The sequence below is a fragment of the Pseudophryne corroboree genome, chromosome 4 (genome assembly GCF_028390025.1).
Source record: "Pseudophryne corroboree isolate aPseCor3 chromosome 4, aPseCor3.hap2, whole genome shotgun sequence".
NCBI classification, from domain to species: Eukaryota; Metazoa; Chordata; class Amphibia; order Anura; family Myobatrachidae; genus Pseudophryne; species Pseudophryne corroboree.
Window position 1 is genome coordinate 923,518,606 of NC_086447.1, and position 20,859 is coordinate 923,539,464.

The window sequence follows — 20,859 nt, forward strand, 5'->3', positions numbered from 1 at the left end:
AAACCAGACTTTTTGCGCGAAAAGTCCGTTATCGCTGCTAATTGAATATCCCCCTATGACTGATCTGCAATGGGGTTCCAGGGTAACACTCTATTTTTACCTACTTGTTCATATGGGTGTGGTATGACTTGTCGACAGTCATTAAGTGGACATGAGAATGTCAATATGGTTGATCTGTCGGCACGCTCAGCAGTTGGCAGTCTTGTCTACCCAAATGATGAATTACGTTCTCCCGGCGGCAGCTCCAGCGTCGTCATCTAGGTCCCAGCGGTGCTATCCCCGTGCAGACCTGTGATGTTCCGTTGAGTATATCTCCCCCTATTCCTAACCCTCCCGACGGCTTGTGTCGCCATCTTAAGACTTTTCATATGATAACATTTTAGGAGGGTAGCCCGTGTCACACAACCCTATGTCATTATAATGTGTGCACTTTTCTAATGAAAGAAAAAGTGGTGCTGTTGCCCTTAGCAACCAATCAGATATTTTTTTTCTATCATTTCTCTATTGCATCCTAGAAAAGGATAGACAGAATTTGGTTGCTATGGGCAACACCACCACTTTTCATTTTTAGAACCTTTAGTAAATTTACCCCATTGTGTCAAACGTCTTGCATGGATTTTACACTCCTACAAGGGCTGGGATTCAGCAGGAGGAAATGGCGGGTTACTGGTTGTGTAACGGGCGGTAATTACAGGCAGATCACTAATGGAAGTCAGATGCTCAGCATGTCTCATTTTACTTTTTTAATCACTGTAGGACACACGGGTCATTAAACATGAAATGCAAAGTGTTGGTGCCCTCTCAGTTATGGTTCACGTCAAGCAATAAAAACCGCCTCATTAGAGAGGGAGGTGGGGCTGTAATCTATTTATGGAGGAGCTTGTGAATGCAGCCAGCGCAGTGTGAGTGCTGTGGTGTACAGTCTGCCAGGGTCTCAGTGCTGTGAATGCAGCCAGCGCAGTGTGAGGGGTGTTGTGTACAGTCTGTCAGGGTCTCAGTGCTGCCTGGGGACCCTGCTCCTCTCACTATATAACTCTCAGTCTGTGGCTTCCTGCTGCTTCCATTCCCCTCCTCACATCATGCCACTGCCCCTGTCACATGCAGCCTTGTCCTCACTGACACATCACTCATCTCCTGATATACTCTGTGCTGCCTGGGGACCCTGCTCCTCTCACTATATAACTCTCAGTCTGTGGCTTCCTGCTGCCTCCATTCCCCTCCTCACATCAGGTCACTGCCCCTGTCACATGCAGCCCTGTCCTCACTGACACATCACTCATCTCCTGATATACTCTGTGCTGCTGGGGACCCTGCTCCTTCCACTATATAACTCTCAGTCTGTGGCTTCCTGCTGCCTCCATTTCCCTCCTCACATCATGTCACTGCCCCTGTCACATGCAGCCCTGTCCTCACTGACATATCACTCATCTCCTGATATACTCTGTGCTGCTGGGGATCCTGCTCCTCCCACTATATAACTCTCAGTCTGTGGCTTCCTGCTGCCTCCATTCCCCTCCTCACATCAGGTCACTGCCCCTGTCACATGCAGCCCTGTCCTCACTGACACATCACTCATCTCCTGATATACTCTGTGCTGCTGGGGACCCTGCTCCTCCCACTATATAACTCTCTGTCTGTGGCTTCCTGCTGCCTCCATTCCCCTCCTCACATCATGTCACTGCCCCTGTCACATGCAGCCCTGTCCTCACTGACACATCACTCCTCTCCTGATACACTCTGTGCTGCTGGGGACCCTGCTCCTCCCACTATATAACTCTCAGTCTGTGGCTTCCTGCTGCCTCCATTCTCCTCCTCACATCATGTCACATGCAGCCCTGTCCTCACTGACACATGACTCCTCTCCTGATACACTCTGTGCTGCTGGGGACCCTGCTCCTCCCACTATATAACTCTGTCTGTGGCTTCCTGCTGCCTCCATTCCCCTCCTCACATTATGTCACTGCCCCAGTCACACGCAGCCCTGTCCTCGCTAATATAATCACACAGTCATTGCCTCGCACAAGTTCACTACCTATATCCCCTGAGATTTTATATACAGCTGAGACCTTTCTCAGTATCTCTTTAGCTACAAGATCTTATTGTTATATGGTACTACTAGTGTATATGCCAGGACCTTGATCTGCCTGCTGCTCCGCCACCGATCGGCCCTGCCCTGCCCTACAAATACTTTCCCCCTCCCGGCACAGAGTGGTTCTCTGCCCAGGTTTGTCCTGTTGCTCTCTACAGTTGGAGCAGTTGGGTAGCTGCGGGCCGCTCCCCGGCTACTACTGCGTATGTATGTAGAAAGCTGGATCGACCTTTGGAGATTATAATATTAATATTATTCTATTTAGTTTAAATGATAAATGGCCCGCTGCTCTTCTGTGGCAGAGGAGGGGAAACAAAGATGTTCATTTCTATTTAGAACACAGGTCACTTGGAATTTGCATTTGATATGGTCTCATGTTCTTCTGCTGTGGACAAGGTCATCTGCTGGTGATTGTGAGTTGTTTTATAATTACACTTCAAATACTCAGACTTCTTTTTTTTATTATCTCTACAGATAAGATCCCACCCGCAATTTGGGGACTTGTGCCAGCGGACCACTGCAGACTCGTGTTGCCCCAGCTGGACCCTTGGGAACTACATTGCCATCCTCAATAACAGATCATCATGCCAGAAGATTGTAGAGCGAGACGTCTCGCACACGCTCAAACTGATTCGCACGTGTGCCAAATATTACCACAACGGGACGTTGGGATCAGACTGCTGGGATATGGTGGCCAAAAGGAAGGACCAGCTGAAGTGTACGAACGTGCCGCGGAAATGTACCAAGTACAACGCCGTCTACCAGATCCTTCACTACTTGGTGGACAAAGACTTCTTCAATCCAAAGAACGTGGATTACACCACCCCGGTTCTACGGCACAGCATGCTTTTCTCCCCGACGGAGAAAGGGGATTCCATGATGAACGTTTATCTGGATCACTTCGAGAAATGGAATTGTTCCGACGGTGTAACGGCCATCACAGGAATAGAGTTTGGTATCAAACATAGCTTGTTTCAAGACTATCTCCTTATGGATACCGTGTATCCGGCTATCGCCATAGTCATTGTACTTTTGGTCATGTGTATATACACAAGATCGATATTTATCACGCTAATGACCATGTTTGCCATTATAAGTTCACTGATTGTATCTTATTTCCTCTATCGGGTAGTATTTAACTTTGAGTTCTTCCCCTTCATGAACCTCACTGCACTGATAATTCTCGTTGGAATTGGGGCAGATGATGCTTTCGTCTTGTGCGACGTCTGGAACTATACAAAGTTTGACAAACCTCACGCAGAGACCTCCGAGACTGTCAGTATCACTCTGCAACATGCTGCTCTCTCCATGTTCGTCACAAGCTTCACCACCGCCGCGGCCTTCTACGCAAACTACGTCAGCAACATCACCGCCATCCGGTGCTTCGGAGTCTACGCTGGCACAGCCATATTGGTGAATTATCTCCTCATGGTCACGTGGCTTCCTGCCGTAGTTGTCCTCCATGAACGCTATCTCCTCAACATCTTCACCTGCTTCAAGGGTCCCCAACAACGGCCTTACAACAAGAAGAGCTGCTGGATTGTAATGTACCAGAAGGTACAAAAGTTCCTCTTTGCTGTTTCGGAAGCATCGAGGATTTTCTTTGAGAAAGTGCTGCCATGTATTGTTATTAAATTCAGATATGTTTGGGTGTTCTGTTTTCTTGCAATAACCGTCGGTGGAGCGTACATCGTCTGCGTTAATCCAAAGATGAAACTACCATCATTGGAACTGTCCGAGTTCCAGGTGTTCAGGTCCTCTCATCCCTTCGAACGATACGATGCAGAGTACAAAAAGATGTTTATGTTTGAGCGGGTCCACCACGGGGAGGAGCTCCACATGCCCATCACAATCATTTGGGGGATTTTCCCCGAAGACAATGGGAATCCCCTAAATCCAAAAAGCAAGGGCAAACTCAAACTGGACAGTAGCTTTAATATTGCCAGCCCTGCCTCGCAACGATGGATTTTGAATTTTTGCCAAAAGTTAAAAAACCAAACCTTCTTCTACCAAACCAACGAACAGGACTTCACCAGCTGTTTCATTGAGACCTTTAAACAGTGGATGGAGAACCAGGACTGCGACGAGCCTGCCCTTTACCCTTGTTGCAGCCAGTCTGGATTTCCTTATAAACAGGAAGTTTTTGAGCTCTGCATTAAAAGAGCCATCATGGAGCTGGAAAGAAGCACCGGTTATCACTTAGACAGCAAGACGCCAGGTCCAAGGTTTGACATCAACGATACCATCCGAGCTGTCGTTCTAGAATTTAAAAGTACTTACCTTTTCACCTTTGCCTATGAAAAGATGCACCATTTCTACAGGGAGGTCGATGCCTGGATTGCCAAGGAACTAGAGTCCGCTCCCGTTGGCCTCAGCAAGGGATGGTTCGTTAGCAACCTCGAGTTTTATGATCTACAAGACAGTCTTTCTGATGGAACGTTGATAGCCATGGGGTTGTCTGTCGCTGTAGCTTTTAGTGTCATGCTCCTTACCACGTGGAACGTAATTATAAGTCTTTATGCCATAGTTTCCATAGCAGGCACCATATTTGTGACCGTTGGTTCTCTTGTCCTCTTAGGCTGGGAACTAAATGTGTTAGAATCTGTCACCATATCCGTTGCTGTGGGCCTGTCGGTGGATTTTGCAGTACATTACGGTGTTGCCTACCGTCTCGCTCCAGAACCGGACAGGGAAGGCAAAGTGGTCTTCTCACTCAGCCGCATGGGTTCTGCCATAGCCATGGCTGCGCTGACCACCTTTGTGGCCGGAGCCATGATGATGCCCTCAACGGTTCTAGCTTACACCCAGCTGGGCACCTTCATGATGCTTATTATGTGCATCAGCTGGGCTTTTGCCACTTTCTTTTTCCAATGTATTTGCCGTTGCCTCGGACCTCAGGGGAGCTGCGGTCAAATACCACTGCCAAAAAAAATGCAGTTCAAAGCTTTTTCCCAAGCGTTGTCTTCTAGCACTGCCGAAAGAGGACAGAACAAACTGAATCACAGTAATAAATATCAGCTGGACACACGAGGTGCAAAGGCAGAAGTAGAACATGAACATTATGAATTGGAACCTTTAGCCTCAAATAACTGTAGCACATCGTGAGGGATCATGTCTCAGAGAGATGAAACCTTCCTCCGAAATCTGTACTGCGATTCTGGTTGCACACGCGATGATGCGCCTGCACTGCCCTTTGTTACAATAATAGCGTGTTAGTGAAGTTTCGCTGGTCACAGACTTGTGTATAAGGGACCAACAAGTAGTCGTCATAACTGGTCTTCTAAGTCTAGCATTGAATGCCAACTTGGCTGGCCAACTCTGCTCCACATGCGAGATGAGAGTTGGTCAACTCGACACAAATGGTACGATTTGCCAGACAAACACATCTGTAGTCAACGGCTGACGAGACCTTCAGACCCACCCAGTTAAATCTTACCACAGTCCAGCAGGTTTGGAGCCTTGGTGGCCAGTGATTCCAGATTTGACTTTTGCCCAAGCGTGCTGAAAGAGTGCATTGGAATGTGTGGATAGCTTTAAATACTTCCACCGCCAAGATGTATACAAACCGATTATTCGCCCGCTGTACTATAATTTATTAACAGATGTCTGTGTCCCAAAGTAAGCCAACTCTCAATTCCACTGGCTATACCCATGTTGGGTGCCAGTCACAACGCACACGGGTCACCAATGCCCTGGCCTGTTTCTTCATTCACACAATCTTTGCAGAACGGAAGACAAGTTTCCATAGTTATGTTCTCATCCGCTTTTATTTGCCAAAGTATCAGTTTAAAACTTTTTTTTTTTCTGGAAAACATTTTTAGAAAAAGTAAATTCCAGATGGGTGAGGAATGATTTGAGTAGAGCGAGAGGTATGAGTGTGTGAAACGATTAGCACTTCTGTATTACTGTCCGCCACATTTCACTCTGAATGTCAGTTTTATTACGCCAAATAGGAATCTGACGCTAAACTGTACAACCCTTAAAAAGTTGGTGTGTACCGCAAAAACGTGACGTAACTGTGTAATGGTCAAGTGCAATTCTTTTTGATTGTCTTATGCCAAACATTGACGCCAATGTGCCTGCTGTGTTAAGAGATATCAAAGTTTATGTCAATAAATCCGTATAGATTATTGTGTACTCTGTAGTTTATTCAGTGATGATATCTGTCAAAGAAAAATAATCTTTCTGTTTTGGGGATGGGAGAAATTTTTTTTTGTTTTCTGTCTTTTTCAATTTCATTTTTATTTTATTTTATTAGAAAAAAAAATGGAGGGTAAAACAAGACAATTTTTTTTTTTTAAGGACATTTCAAACGGTGATAGATACGTCCCCAATGCACACTTTTGCAGTGAATGGAACTAAGGGGGTTATTCAGGTTTAGCAAACAAACAAACAAACAAAAACACTCTAATGGGCAAAACCATGTGCACTGCAGGTGGGGCAGATGTAACATGTGCAGAGAGAGTTAGATTTGGGTGGCTTATATTGTTTCTGGGCAGGGTAAATACTGGCTGCTTTATTTTTACACTGCAATTTCGATTTCAGTTTGAACACCCCCCACCCAAATCTAACTCTCTCTGCACATGTTACATCTGCCCCGCCTGCAGTGCAGTATGGTTTTGCCCTTTAGTGTGCTTTTTTGGTTTGCTAACGAACCTGAATAACTAAATGGTGTCATCCAAAAAACCACAGCCACCGCTCGGCACCAGTCTGTAAATGAAATATGCAGATCATCTATATAAAGATGGCGGAGTTATTACTTCCTGTCACAAGGTTTGTAAGGGCGCCTTCGTGATCACTGCAACTAGGTGCAACATTTGCTACATTATTACCACAGAAGCTGCTGAGACGCTTTTCCTTATCGCCAGACTTGCACTGGACCGTAACAGGTAATGGCTAAATAACTGGCGAGGTTCCGCGCAGATTGTGCACTGCAATGTAATGTTAGCAGATGGAACATACTGAACGACACTGTAGAAAACATTTCACTGCGGAATATGACTGCTAGCAGAGGCCGGCGATGAGGCAGACAAATCGCATTCGGCGGCCTGTGTCTCATTCGGCCCTCGTGTGTAGCGATAATGGCTGGTTTATTTACTCGTCGCTTATCACAGTCGCTTATCGCTGCGTTGTAACAAGGAGAAGGAATCGCAGCTGGGCGATGCTGACCGGAAGCACTAAGGGTTAACTTATCAGTCGCCATGTATAAGAAGCCGGATTGCCAGTGGAAGCTCCCGTCTTTGCCGTTTTTCGCAGCGCAGCGATCAGGTCATTACTGCGCATGCATACGCACTACAATGCGCAGGCTCGTCGTATGGGTACAAAGCGGATCGTTGCTGGGCGAAGGTTTTAACGAAGAATCCATTCGCACAGCCGATCGCAAGGAGATTGACAGGAAGAAGGCGTTTGTGGGTGGCAACTGACCCTTCTCTGGGAGTGGTTGGAAAAATGCAGGCGTGTCCAAGCGTTTGCAGGGCGGGTGTCTGACGTCAATTCCGGGACCGGACAGGCTGAAGTGATCGTAAGGGCTGAGTAAGTCCAGACCTACTCAGGAACTGCACAAGATCTGTTTGTCCCACACTGCTACACAGGCAATCGCACACTTGCACAGCAAATATACACTCCCCAGGGGGCGGCGACTATGCGTTTGTATGGCTGCAAAAAGTAGCTAGCGAGCGATCAACTCGGAATGACCCCCTTTGTTGCAAACCTGCTCCTTAAGATTTAAGCTTCACCCCAATATTATTGACTTCATTTACTACCCCCAAACGGTCACTTACTGTCGATCGCTTTACGGTGAAATCCTCATTGCATGCAGGTTCGCAGCGCCACCTTGACACACGGGCAATGCGAACGCAGCACATGCGCAGTCTGCCGATACTCGCTCAGTTCTGTGGAAGTAAGATGCTGGAAACGTTGCAGCTGCAGATGGGATTGCAGCCGCAGACTGAGACACCTCCTCTCTGCGACTGCTGTTGTAAGACCGTCGCGGCATGCGCAGTCGGCTAATAATCGCTCAACTGCATAAAAATCTGCGTCTGTCTGAGTTATCCCACAAACTGCGAGATACCTGTTCTGCAAGACTTGTATGTAAGAGCTAATATTAAAAAAATAAACAGAAAACAGAAGGTAAAGGATGTTCTAGAAAGCTATCTATCTATATATATATATATATATATATATATATATATATATATCTATATATATATATATATATATATATATATACACACACTTCTGTGTGACTGGCGTGTCCGGGAGAGGAAGTGTAGCATTGTCCGGATCATGTGTTTGCTGCTATTTGTACATAACATTTGTGTTTCCTGATAAAAGTGAATATTCTATCTACAATCCCCGTCCTGTGCCGGCGGCAGTACGACCTCTATCCCTCGCAGACTAATTAGCTCCACGCTCAGGCCCTTCCTTCCGATGCTATTGTCTGATTGCCGGCTCTAGCAGACAAGATGTGTTCAAACGAGAGGAAATAATATTTCTTTATGGCATGCGTCTGTCAGTGCACTTCCACTCTCCTCAGAGCACAGTGTGGGGCGCGGGAAGCAGCGCTGACGTCCTAGCCATGCTACATATAAGCTGTAAGCTATTTTGAACAATAACGACAACGCCGTTCTGGTGCGGATCTAGTTTTCTGTTATAAATAGAACTTACATGTTATATAGCCACGGTCGCTGACTAAGGAAATGCTCCCATCGCTGGCTTGTCCTGACCCCAGCTAACGTCATGCTAAGAAACGGGTCAGTCTGCAGGGACGGTCCATGCACATTCTTTTCACAGCCCCCCCCCCCCATCTTTTTCTCCTCTCTCCCCCTTTTACTCACTGTCCCCCTCACCTGTTTATTTCTCTTCCCAGCACTTGATGTTATTATATAGATTATCCTTAGCAGGACCTTTATACTTTTCATGTTTACTATTGTGCTATGTGATGTCTTTACCTTTTCTCCTCTCTAGGGGGCAGATTTAGTCAGCCTTGGAGAGAGATAAAGTACCAGAGAATCGGCCCCTGTCACGTTCCAGGCTGCGCTTGAGAAATGACAGAAGCCGATTGGTTGGTATTTTAGCCCTGATTTGTGTTTTGTAAGTAAAGCAAAAAAAAAAAAACAAGTAACTTTGTGGTTGGAAGAAACCACGGGGGTCATTCCGAGTTGATCGCTCGCTAGCAACTTTTTGCAGCACTGCGATCAGGTTAAAACTCGGCAAAACTGCGCATGCGTATGCACCGCATTGCGCAGGCGCGTCGTACGGGTACAAAGAGGATCGGTGCTGGGCGATGGATTTAACGAAGAATCCATTCGCACAGCCGATCGGAAGGTGATTGACAGGAAGAAGGCGTGTCAACTGACCGTTTTCTGGGAGTGTTTGGGAAAACGCAGGCGTGTCCAAGCGTTTGCAGGGCGGGTGTCTGACGTCAATTCCGGGACCAAAAAGACTGAAGTGATCGCAGCGGCTGAGTAAGTCCAGAGCTACTTAGAAACTGCTAAAAACTTTTTTGTACCGCTTGGCTGCAAAAGCGTTCGCACACTTGCAAAGCGAAAATACACTCCCCTATAGGCGGCGACTATCTGATCGCAGCACAGCAAAAAGTTGCTAGCGAGCGATCAACTCGGAATGATCCCCTAATGTTACCGTGCCAGGGGAGCAAATACATTTATATGTTTCCTGTGCAGGATGAATACTGGCTGCTTTGGCATGTAGCCCACGCATGTTCGTTTTATTTTTACACTGCAATTTATATTGCAGTTCGAACACCTCCCCCCCCCCCCCCCCACCCCCACCCAAATCTAAGGGGGGATGTACTAAGCAGTGTAAAGAGTGGAGAAGTTGCCCATAGCAACCAATCAGCATTGACGTAACCTTTATAATTTGCATACTATAAAATGATACAGAGCAGCTGATTGGTTGCCATGGGCAACTTCTCCAGTGGCTCACTTCTCCACTCTTTTCACTGCTTAGTACATCTCCCCCCAAATCTCTCTCTCTGCACATGTTACATCTGCCCCACCTGCAGTTCAACATGGTTTTGCCCAGTTGCTTGCTTTTTTGCTTTACTTACAAACATGAATCAGGCCCTCTATCTCTCTGCACTTTATCTCTCTCCAAGGCTTAGTAAATAGACCCCACAGCCTGTAACATGGCAGCTAAGAGCGGATTGGCTGGTACTTTATCTCTTTCTCTCTGCCTTATTACATCTTCACCCCATGGACATTTCTATCATGGGCTCCTGGATCCGGGGGGGGGCGGCGGCGCAACACCGCAGACATTGCAGCCATGTTGTTTTATTCTCACCTTTCCGGAGTCCCGCGATGGACGCTGTAGCTGCGGCAAAAATCACTTTCAAAATGGCCACCGCATATGCGCAGTAGAAAATTTGTCTCCAGACTATGGCGGGCGCCATGTTTCCAGAGACCTGCGCATGCGCAGTAGACTCCAGCACCATTCCGGAGCCTATGGTGCCGTGGAGAGGAGGGGGCCCACCTGGAGTTATACATCAGGGTGTGGATAATGGGGTGATGCTGTTATACGTGGTTATCAGGAGCGCCTGTGATGTCACCATGAGGTGCTGTGTGAGGAGTAAGACTGTAGATGTGTGTTATACCGGAGCTCTCTGGTAGTGACATCACCGACCCTGGTAGATGAGGGGTCAGAGTTCAGGCCAACGCTGTCAGTTTTATCGGGGATGTGCCGCTGTCAGTGAGGCGGGGATGTGCCGCTGTCAGTGAGGCGGGGATGCGCCGCTGTCAGTGAGGCATTGGATGTGCCGCTGTCAGTGAGGCGGGGATGCACCGCTGTCACTGAGGCATTGGATGTGCAGCTGTCGGTGAGACGGGGATGTGCCGCTGTCGGTGAGGCGGGGATGTGCCGCTGTCAGTGAGGCGGGGATGCGCCGCTGTCAGTGAGGTGTGGATGTGCCGCTGTCAGTGAGCGGGGATGCGCCACTGTCAGTGAGGCGGGGATGCACCGCTGTCAGTGAGGCATTGGATACGTCACTGTCAGTGAGGCATTGGATATGCCGCTGTCAGTGAGGCGGGGATGCACCGCTGTCAGTGAGGCATTGGATGTGCAGCTGTCAGTGAGGCGGGGATGCGACGCTGTCAGTGAGGCATTGGATGTGCAGCTGTCGGTGAGGCATTGGATGTGCAGCTGTCGGTGAGACGGGGATGTGCCGCTGTCGGTGAGGCGGGGATGTGCCGCTGTCAGTGAGGCGGGGATGCGCCGCTGTCAGTGAGGCATTGGATGTGCAGCTGTCAGTGAGGCGGGGATGCGACGCTGTCAGTGAGGCATTGGATGTGCAGCTGTCGGTGAGACGGGGATGTGCCGCTGTCGGTGAGGCGGGGATGCGCCGCTGTCGGTGAGGCGGGGATGCGCCGCTGTCAGTGAGGCGGGGATGCGCCGCTGTCAGTGAGGCGGGGATGCGCCGCTGTCAGTGAGGCGGGGATGCACCGCTGTCAGTGAGGCGGGGATGCGCCGATGTCAGTGAGGCATTGGATGTGCCGCTGTCAGTGAGGCGGAGATGCTCGGCTGTCAGTGAGGCATTGGATACGTCGCTGTCAGTGAGGCATTGGATGTGCCGCTGTCAGTGAGGCGGGGATGCGCCGCTGTCAGTGAGGCATTGGATGCGTCGCAGTCAGTGAGGCATTGGATGCGTCGCAGTCAGTGAGGCATTGGATGCGTCGCAGTCAGTGAGGCATTGGATGCGTCGCAGTCAGTGAGGCATTGGATGCGTCGCAGTCAGTGAGGCATTGGATGCGTCGCAGTCAGTGAGGCGGGGATGCGTCGCTGTCAGTGAGGCATTGGATGCGTCGCTGTCAGTTAGGCATTGGATGCGTCGCTGTCAGTGCAAGCGTTTACTTTGCCATTCTGCACCCCCAGCCCCCTCACACATGACACAAATCTGGTTATTGCGCAGCGGGAGGCGGGGCGTTTGTCTCCTGAATTAAAAAATTAAAAGTAGACCATAAAGTCCTATAAATCCAGATGCACAGAAAATGGGGAGACTGCTGCCATTCTGCCATGACTGTAACGCGGATTCTCTCTACTGTCGGCGACTCTCTAAAGATGACCATTCATGACTTTACTGGTTTGATCGCCGTGGAAGCTGCCAGGAGGGCAGACGTCACGCCTGTGACTTGTTTATGGAAAAATCCGTTTAGTCCAGGGCCTGTGGTCACCATGTTAATGTCTTGTTTTTACGCGTGATTAATAGATTTCAGTGACATTTATTACAGTAGTACTTTTTATAGCGCTGCGGCTACTTCTCAGAACACATGAAGACGATTCATTTTAATTTAATGTCTTCTGACACAAAGAGGCGCACTTAATTCCGATGCAGCTGCCATTGGCAGACAGGCGCCAAATACATTGGCTTTAAATAAACCTGTATAATGTAACGTTTATTCTACAGATTGCACATGAGCGTTTGATCGTTAAAGCTAATATTCATTTTATTTTACTTAGCAAAAGTGACCCGGTCACTGAGTGGTTGGCAGAGGAAGGTGGTGTCAGACGTGTGTCTCAAGAGAGGGAAGGAGCTTACTGCCGCAGTGACGTCGGCAGCGCGTAGCCCATGAAGTACGTCACATGTCGTGCGCTGGCTTGGTGGGTATATAAGGTGTGCGATAGGCCGTCTGCACACATATCACTCGTTGCTGTCATGGGTAAAAGGGGCGATTTATCAGAGTTGCAAAAATGGATGATTGTCAGCTTTCTGGTCGTAGCCGACGTTCACCTCTTGCATTAATGTCACATGATGCGCCGCAGTTTCCACGTCAGTTATTCGCAATGGCACCATTTGTCCAGTCACAATACACCTTCACCGCAGCAGCACGCGGACAGGTCACACACTGCGCTTTCAGGGTTAAATTCATGTTCTTCACCTAATTCACTCATAAAAAAAACCTGACCATTTCGGAGCGTTTTTTTTGGGGGGAAATTGTCCGTTAAGTGGTTAAAGGCAGGTAAGCAATGTCACAAAGCAATGAGGAAAGGCTAGTCAGATGCTTGGTGCATAGGGAGAGGAATCAGCCGCAGAAGTGATAATGCCACTGTATAGGTCATTGGTGCGGCCTCATCTAGAATACTGTGTTCAGTTCTGGAGGCCATATCTTCAGAAGGATATTAATACATTAGAGACTGTACAAAGAAGGGCCTGGGTTTCCTGCACTGACCCCCTGCCTATTTTTAAGTTAAGTCAGATCTCCTATCTTTTTAACAAAGAACTTTTTATGCTTTTATCTGTGCTAAAGATTTTTATGTAATATTTTACTCTTATATACTATTAAAACTTTTTATGTTCATATATATTTTTTGGCTCATAAATTATAACTATAGTGACTATATTTTAACAACACAGGTCGCCGTTACCCTTATCCCCCCACTTTTATATATATATATATATATATATATATATATATATACTAGGTGCTTCATCGCGCCCTACGGGCGCTCTTCACACCGCCGCAAGGGGCTACGCCCCCTTAACCCTTGCATGCCTTTCTGGGGTTCAATATTTGTGTTATATGGAGTATTACCTGCATTCCTTTGTTAGTGGTTAAATATTGCACAATGAAAGGGCGTGCGATGGTGAAGGAGGCGCAGCCCCTTGCGACGGCGTGAACAGCACCTGCAGACCACAATGTACAGAATGTAGCGGGTGCGGGGGGTACTGCGGATGGTGTCTGTAGATGCTGCGGATGGAGGGGGGGCGGAAGTGGGGGTGGGGCCCGAAAGGGGAAGGGTTGGGAGGTGCTGCGGGTGGGGGAGGGGCAGAGGAGTGGGGGATGCAGATGGGGGAGGGGGCCGGAGGCACTGCAGGTGGGGGAGGGGCAGGGGTGCCATGGGTGGGGGAGGGGCAGGTGTGGGGATGTTGCAGATGGGTGAAGGGTTCCGGAGGTGCTGTGGGATGGGAAGGGGCGGGAGTGCCACTGGTGGGGTAGGGGTCCGTAGGCGCCATGGGTAGGGGAGGGGCAGATACGGGTGTTGCGGCAGATGGGGAAGGAGGTCCGGAGGTGCTGCAGGTGGTGGTGGGGCAGGTGCAGGGGTGCCATTGGTGGGGGAGGGGTGGGTGAGGGGGGGACTGCGGATGGAGGAGGGTGTCTGCAGATGCTGCGGGTGGAGGGGGGCAGGTGTGGGGGAGACATATAAGGGGGGTGAATGGTGGAGGGGGCCTGGAGATTGCTGGGGTGGTGAAGGGGCGGAGGAGTGGGAGCCGCGGGTGGTGTAGGGGGTCTGGAGGCACAGCATGTTGGGGAGGGGTGGAGTGCCGCATGTGGTGGAGGGGAAGGTGCGGAGGTGTGGTGCATTGGGGAGAGGTCTGGAGGTGCTGCGGGTACTGTACCTGCCAAAAAGGTAGTTGGAGGGTATGCAGTAACAGGGCCAGGACAGGGGTGACAGGGTCAGAACAGGGTTGACTGGGCCAGGACAGGGGTGACAGGGTCAGAACAGAGGTGACAGGGTCAGAACAGGGGTGACGGGGCCAGGACAGGGGTGACGGGGCCAGGACATGGGCGACGGGGCCAGGACAGAAATGACAGGGACAGGATAGGGGTGACATGGTCAGTGTAGGGGCGGCAGGACCAGGACAGGGGTGTCAGGGCCAGTATAGGGTTGACAGGGCAAGCACAGGGGTGACAGGGCCAGGATAGGGGTAGCAGGGCCAGCATAAGGGTGACAGGGCCAGGATAAGGGTGAAAGGGCCAGGATAAGGGTGAAAGGGCCAGGATAAGGGTGGCAGGTCAAGGCCAGGGGTTACAGGGACATGACAGAACACAGGGCACGGGAGAGAGTGGTATTAGGGACAGAACAGTGGTGACAGACAGATGTGTCTTACCGGAGTCACTGCTGCTGGCTGCTGCTGTTCCACTCCAACCTGTTGGCATCTGCTGCTGGTGGAGACTTGGCATGGCTGACTCTCTTAGGCTGTATTCCTGCTTCCTCTGCCCGTCCGCATCACTCCCCCCCTCCTCAGTCACACACCGCAGACCTCGCGCAGCTGCCGGGCACTGTGGTAAGGTGAGACTGGGAGTGACTGGTTAGCCCCCAGGAGATGCTGAGGCTGGAGGGAGGAGGGGGTCATAGCATGCACGTGGCGCGGACCTCACGGCTGCTGGGCACTATGGTAAGGGGAGACTGGGAGTGACTGGTTAGCTCCCAGGAGACGCTGATGCTGGAGGGAGGAGGGGGTCAGAGCCTGCAAGCAGCGCGGACTTCTGCAGCGCTACCCGCCGGCTAAAGTGTGTGAAGGAGCTGGGCGCAACTCACTGCGGGTGGCAGCGCTGCAGCTAGCGGTGGGGTCGCAGGGGCTGGAGATAACAGAGGCAGTACGGAAAGTGCACAGCGGCTGGTGACCCACAAAACTACAGCTAAGAAGCGTGGAGTGTGCCAGAATGTGACGCTCCTCCCTGCCAGAGAGACCCTGCTGAGTATGCTGATGTGGGGGTCAAGTATGGCATACCCCCTCACACACCCCCATACCTCCCAAATGTCCCAATTTTCGCGGGACAGTCCCATTTTTTGGGGTCTGTCCCGCTGTCCCACCCGCGGGTCGCAGTGTCCTGCGGTGGGGGGGGGGGAGCAGTTGGAAAGCTCCTGTACTCGCTGTTCTGCTTAGCAGAGCAGCAGTGAATAGTGGAGACAGAGGGAGAGGGGGCATCAGGGGTACGGATTATGGGGGGGGGTTCCAGCAGCAGAGCCGGATTAAGGGGGGGGGGCAGGCGGTACGTACCGTTGGCCCCACAGTTTTAGGGGGCCCCCTGGCTGGAGTAGCTCTGTCCCAGCTCTGTAGCTCCCCCGTCCTGCCAGCAACAGCGCCAGCATTGTGCTACAGTCAGCACACGCTGCTGCGTATTGGCAGGTCTGTGGTGTTGCAGGGAGGCAGCAGTCTCCATGCTTTCTTCTGCCTGTGCGGGTGTGTAGGGGGAGCGACCACCTCCTCTGGATTTAGCCCTAGCTGAGGGGCCAAAATCCCATAAAAAAAAAAAAAAAAAAAAAAAAAAATCCCGGAATTTGCATAATGGGGCGTGGCCTCGCGTCCCGCGATTAGGCCACGCCCCCAACCCACAGCAGGCACAGCAATGAGATAGGGCTCCCCTGTCTCAAGTACCCTGTGCCCCCCGGACTCATAATCAGCCCCTGGGGGCATGCCAGCAGCTCACAGAGCGCTGGGCATGCCCCCTCACTGACGAAAACGGGGGCCCTCCCGCGAAGCCACGCCCCCTTTTCGCTGTGTGTGTGTGTGTGTGTGTGAAAGCTGGGAGGTATGCACCCTGCCTGTGCCATGTCCATACTATCTGCTTCTGCAGCTGCTCCTAGTGTCCTATAGATTTGGCCAGATCTGTGACTCATTTGACTAACTCCGCCCACTGTTGTGACTCCGCCCAGCGTTAGCAAATGAATCACAAGATCACAGAATAGGGCTATTATATAGGAGATATATATATATTTAAACATACAAAATATATGTGTGTGTATGTATATATATATATATACACACACACACACACACACACTTTCTCCCATTCATTTTCCCTCAACGTACCTATCACAGCCTGGTCCTGTGTAGCTCCGCCCCCTTTTCATGACCAAGATCTGGCACTGTCACAGGAGAGGGGAGAGTACGCTGCAAGCTTCTATTGTATATGTCCCTCCAAAAATGGCCGCCACCCCAGAGGTGACCGTTATTAAAGATACTAGAGGAGCCTCTGGGGGTGGGGGGCTGTGTGAGTTGGGGTTAGACACTGCGCAGGAGAGGGTTAGGCTGTGTGGTGGAGGAGTTACGCACTAAGGGGGGAGGGTTAGTGTTAGGCTGCGGGTAGGGGGGTAGGTTTCGGCGCCACCAGGGAGGTTCGGGTTAGGCTGCAGGGGTGGGTAGGGTAAGGCTGTGGGGTGGAGGGGTTAAGCACTAAGGGGGAGGGTTAGGCTGCGGGTAGGGGTGGGGGGGTTAGGTTCGGCGCCACCGGGGAGATGTTAGAGTTAGGCTGCAGGAAGGGAGGGGATAGCATACGTACCTCACCCATGTTGGTATCCCGTCCGCCAGTCACACCTACCTAACCCGCTTGGGACATTTCAAATGAAAACTCCCAATTTTTGCGGAAAGTAGGACACCCACACATTTCTCTCTATTGTGAAGTAGGCGGGGCCATAGATGACCCACTTCAAGTCATCAGATCCTGCCCCCACGGCGCAAGGACATGATTTGCGTCACTGAGGAGCAGTTTGCGTCATAGGCTTATAATGGAAACGGCCCAATTATTATGCACATAAGGTCCCAATATCCCGTGTTGTATTTGCCCACCTCCCAGAAATGCGATGACGCTGTGATTATTCTGACATTGCAAAATGACTCTAAAGGTTTGGAAAGTAAAAGTCTAAATTAAAAGTGAATAACTGAGGGGCGTTCTCTGTTATTTCCACAGTCCTTTTATTTCATGAGGTTGTCATTTAATTAGAGATGTTCGCAGAATCCTGCGGGGTTGTTTTTTTTGTTGCAAAATCTCCCTCAAGTGTTTTGGTTCGCTTTCGTTTTGGGGGTCAGTTATAAACCGATTTAAAAAAATTCCATAATCATTAATAAAAATTGTTAAAAAATCGCACAAAAACATCCCAGAAAAAATCATGTAATTTTTGCAATCCAAACCCCAAAATTCGGATTTAAAATCCAAATTCTGAACCGTGGGAAGTTCCAAACTGGCACTCGCTTCGGGTTGAACATTCCCTAGAGTTCCGGACCGGATTTAGAGGGTAAATCTGAGTTGATTGCAGCAGCAAGTTTGTTAGCAATTGGGCAAAACCATGTGCACTGGAGGGGGGGGGGGGGGATATAACATGTGCAGAGAGAGTTAGATTTGGGTGGGTTATATTGTTTCTGTGCAGGGTAAATACTGGCTGCTTTATTTTTACACTGCAATTTAGATTTCAGTTTGAATACACCCCACCCAAATCTAACTCTCTCTGCACATGTTACATCTGCCCCTCCTGCAGTGCACATGGTTTTGCCCAATTGCTAACAAAATTGCTGCTGCGATCAACTCAGAATTAGGACCTTAGTTTGGTTTGGAAATTTGGGTGGATTCCGATTTCTGGAGAACCCTTATGCATTGGTCTGAATGAGGAACCAGTTATGGAATAAAAGGCGCTGTCATCACATGTTGTTTTCTTACAAACCATATTTTGGATTTTAGAAATGCTTCTCCCACATCTTGTTTACAGCGTTTCACAGAACTGGAATATTTCCGTGCCCTTAGATTTGGCCTCCAGTACTGACTGTCTGAATACGCAGTGTGTGCTGACCTTTTGCACGGAACTGAGATCTCTTGTGCCGTAATTCAGCATCGCATGTAGCTGGTGTCGCTCAGCACAAGAACTTACAGTCTTTAAGAGGTGACTTCAAGATCCGCGTCAGCCAATTTAATGGTCGCCTGTGGTTAGCAGCAACTTTCCAAGGCGGCAGCTAATGACCGCGCACTCCTATCGGGGGTGCATGACTTTTCCTTTCTGGAAATGTCAGACCAATATTTTATAAATAAATGGAACCCGTCTCTTCTGGTCGGCCTGTGAAAAATACAATTTCTGTAAATGTGCTGGATTTCCGTGGAGACAGCGGGAAACTGCTCTATTACGCGTTCTTTATCCGCACAGCATATGCTGCAGTACAAGCATTTGCTGGAAAATAAAAAGGGAGTTTGCAGCTCATAATAATAATAATAATTTTATTTATATTGCGCTCTTTCTTCAATAGGACTCAAGGTGCTTATATATTCATTTAGCTGTAAATGGACCCAGTGACCAGTTGGCCATCAATATTCTATGTCTCTATAAGGCTCTCTCCCCCCTTCGGTTTGGTTGAATGATTCGATTTGGCCATCGCATGCTTAAGTTGGCCAGCTGCAAATCGTACAGCATTCTCAGACATATATATGATCCTGGTTGGTGTTCTGCATCTATTCTCCTTTATTCTATTATTTATTTATTACCAGTTATTTATATAGCGCACACATATTCCGCAGCGCTTTACAGAGAATATGTGGCCATTCACGTCAGTCCCTGCCCCAGTGGAGCTTACACTCTATGGGGGTCATTCCGAGTTGATCGCTAGCTGAAAATGGTGGTCATTCCGAGTTCGCTCGTTGCCGTTTTTCGCAACGCAGCGATTAGGTGAAAAATGCGCATGCGCATGGTACGCAGCACGCGTGCGCTAAGTTATTTAACACAAAACTTAGTAGATTTGCTGGTGTTCGTGCGGCGCTTTTCAGTCGCACTCCTGATCGGTGAGTGATTGACAGGAAAGGGGCGTTTCTGGACGGTAACTGAGCGTTTTCCGGGAGTGTGCAAAAAATGCAGGCGTGCCAGGGAAAAACGCAGTAGTGGCTGGAGAAACGGGGGAGTGGCTGGCCGAGCACAATCTAGGAGTAGGTCTGGAGCTACTCAGAAACTGCATGAAAATTTTTAGTAGCAATTCTGCTACTCTTTCGTTCGCACTTCTGCTAAGCTAAGATACACTCCCAGGGGGCGGCGGCCTAACGTGTGCAATGCTGCTAAAAGCAGCTAGCGAGCGAACAACTCGGAATGAGGGCCAATGTTCACACTGCGCAGCGATGATGCAAAAAAAGGCACTTCTGCGCATGCGTATGCGGCGCAATGCGCACGCGCAACGTACTTTCACAACGGCCAATGTAGTTTCACACAGGGTCTAGCGAAGCTTTTCAGTCGCACTGCTGGCCGCAGAGTGATTGACATGAAGTGGGCGTTTCTGGGTGTCAACTGACCGTTTTCAGGGAGTGTTCAAAAAAACGCAGGCGTGCCAGGAAAAATGCGGGCGTGGCTGGGCGAACGCAGGGCGTGTTTGTGACGTCAAAACAGGAACTGAATGGTCTGAAGTGATCGCAAGCGCTGAGTAGGTCTGGAGCTACTCTGAAACTGCACAATATTTTTTTGTAGCTGTTCTGCAATGCATTCGTTCGCACTTCTGCTAAGCTAAAATACACTCCCAGTGGGAGTCGGCATAGCGTTTGCACTGCTGCTAAAAACTGCTAGCGAGCGAACAACTCGGAATGACCCCCTACCACACACATTCACGTTAGTGTTAATTTTGTAGGGAGCCAATTAACCTACCAGTATATATTTGGATTGTGGGAGGAAACCGGAGTACCCGGAGGAAACCCACGCAAGTACGGAAAGAATATACAAACTCCACACAGTTAGACCCATGGTGGGAATGGAACCCATGACCTCAGTGCTGTGAGGCAGTAATGCTAACCATTACACCATCCATGCTGCCCTGCTACACGCCTGTACTGCGCTAAGCCTTATGTTAGATTGCCCCTTTCCTCTCCCATCCCATCGCGCCAGGCACAGATTGGCGTAAATGCCAGGATCATGGCACATATGCATGAGTCTGCTCCCTAGGTATGAAAAGAGGGATTTAAAGCAAAATAGGAATTAGATGAAAGCCAGAACGGTCCAGCCCCCGGAACACCAGACCGGACGGGTTACCTGCAGTGACCTATGCCGCTGCGGAGCTCTTTGTGCAGTCTCCCGTCACTGTTTGCAATGTGTGACAGCTGTCACATACACGTGGATGGGCACAAAGAGATCCTCAGGGGCAGAGGTCACTGTAGGGAGACGGTCCGGGGTACCGGAGTATACACTATTCCGGCCTTGCTGCTACTATTCCCGCTGCCTGAGTGCAGGTCAGGAGGGGGCTGTAACATCTCCCTGGACCATTTTGTGTGTGTCATACATGGGGACACGCACAGGGAGCT

At 49.7% G+C, this 20,859-nt stretch overlaps 1 protein-coding gene and 1 long non-coding RNA gene across 4 annotated transcripts in view; one reads left to right on the top strand and one right to left on the bottom strand.

The window, feature by feature from the left end:
* DISP1 (dispatched RND transporter family member 1) overlaps positions 1 to 6,219 on the top strand; it is a 74,829-nt gene extending 68,610 nt beyond the window's left edge. For all 3 annotated transcript variants that reach the window (XM_063919031.1, XM_063919032.1, XM_063919033.1), the window contains one exon: positions 2,564 to 6,219. In XM_063919031.1, coding sequence (XP_063775101.1) covers positions 2,564 to 5,194 — 2,631 coding nt within the window. In that variant the 3' untranslated portion in view covers positions 5,195 to 6,219. The remainder of the gene's footprint in view (positions 1 to 2,563) is intronic.
* LOC134910706 (uncharacterized) overlaps positions 1 to 20,859 on the bottom strand; it is a 54,876-nt gene that overhangs the window by 7,544 nt on the left and 26,473 nt on the right. The window lies entirely within an intron of this gene.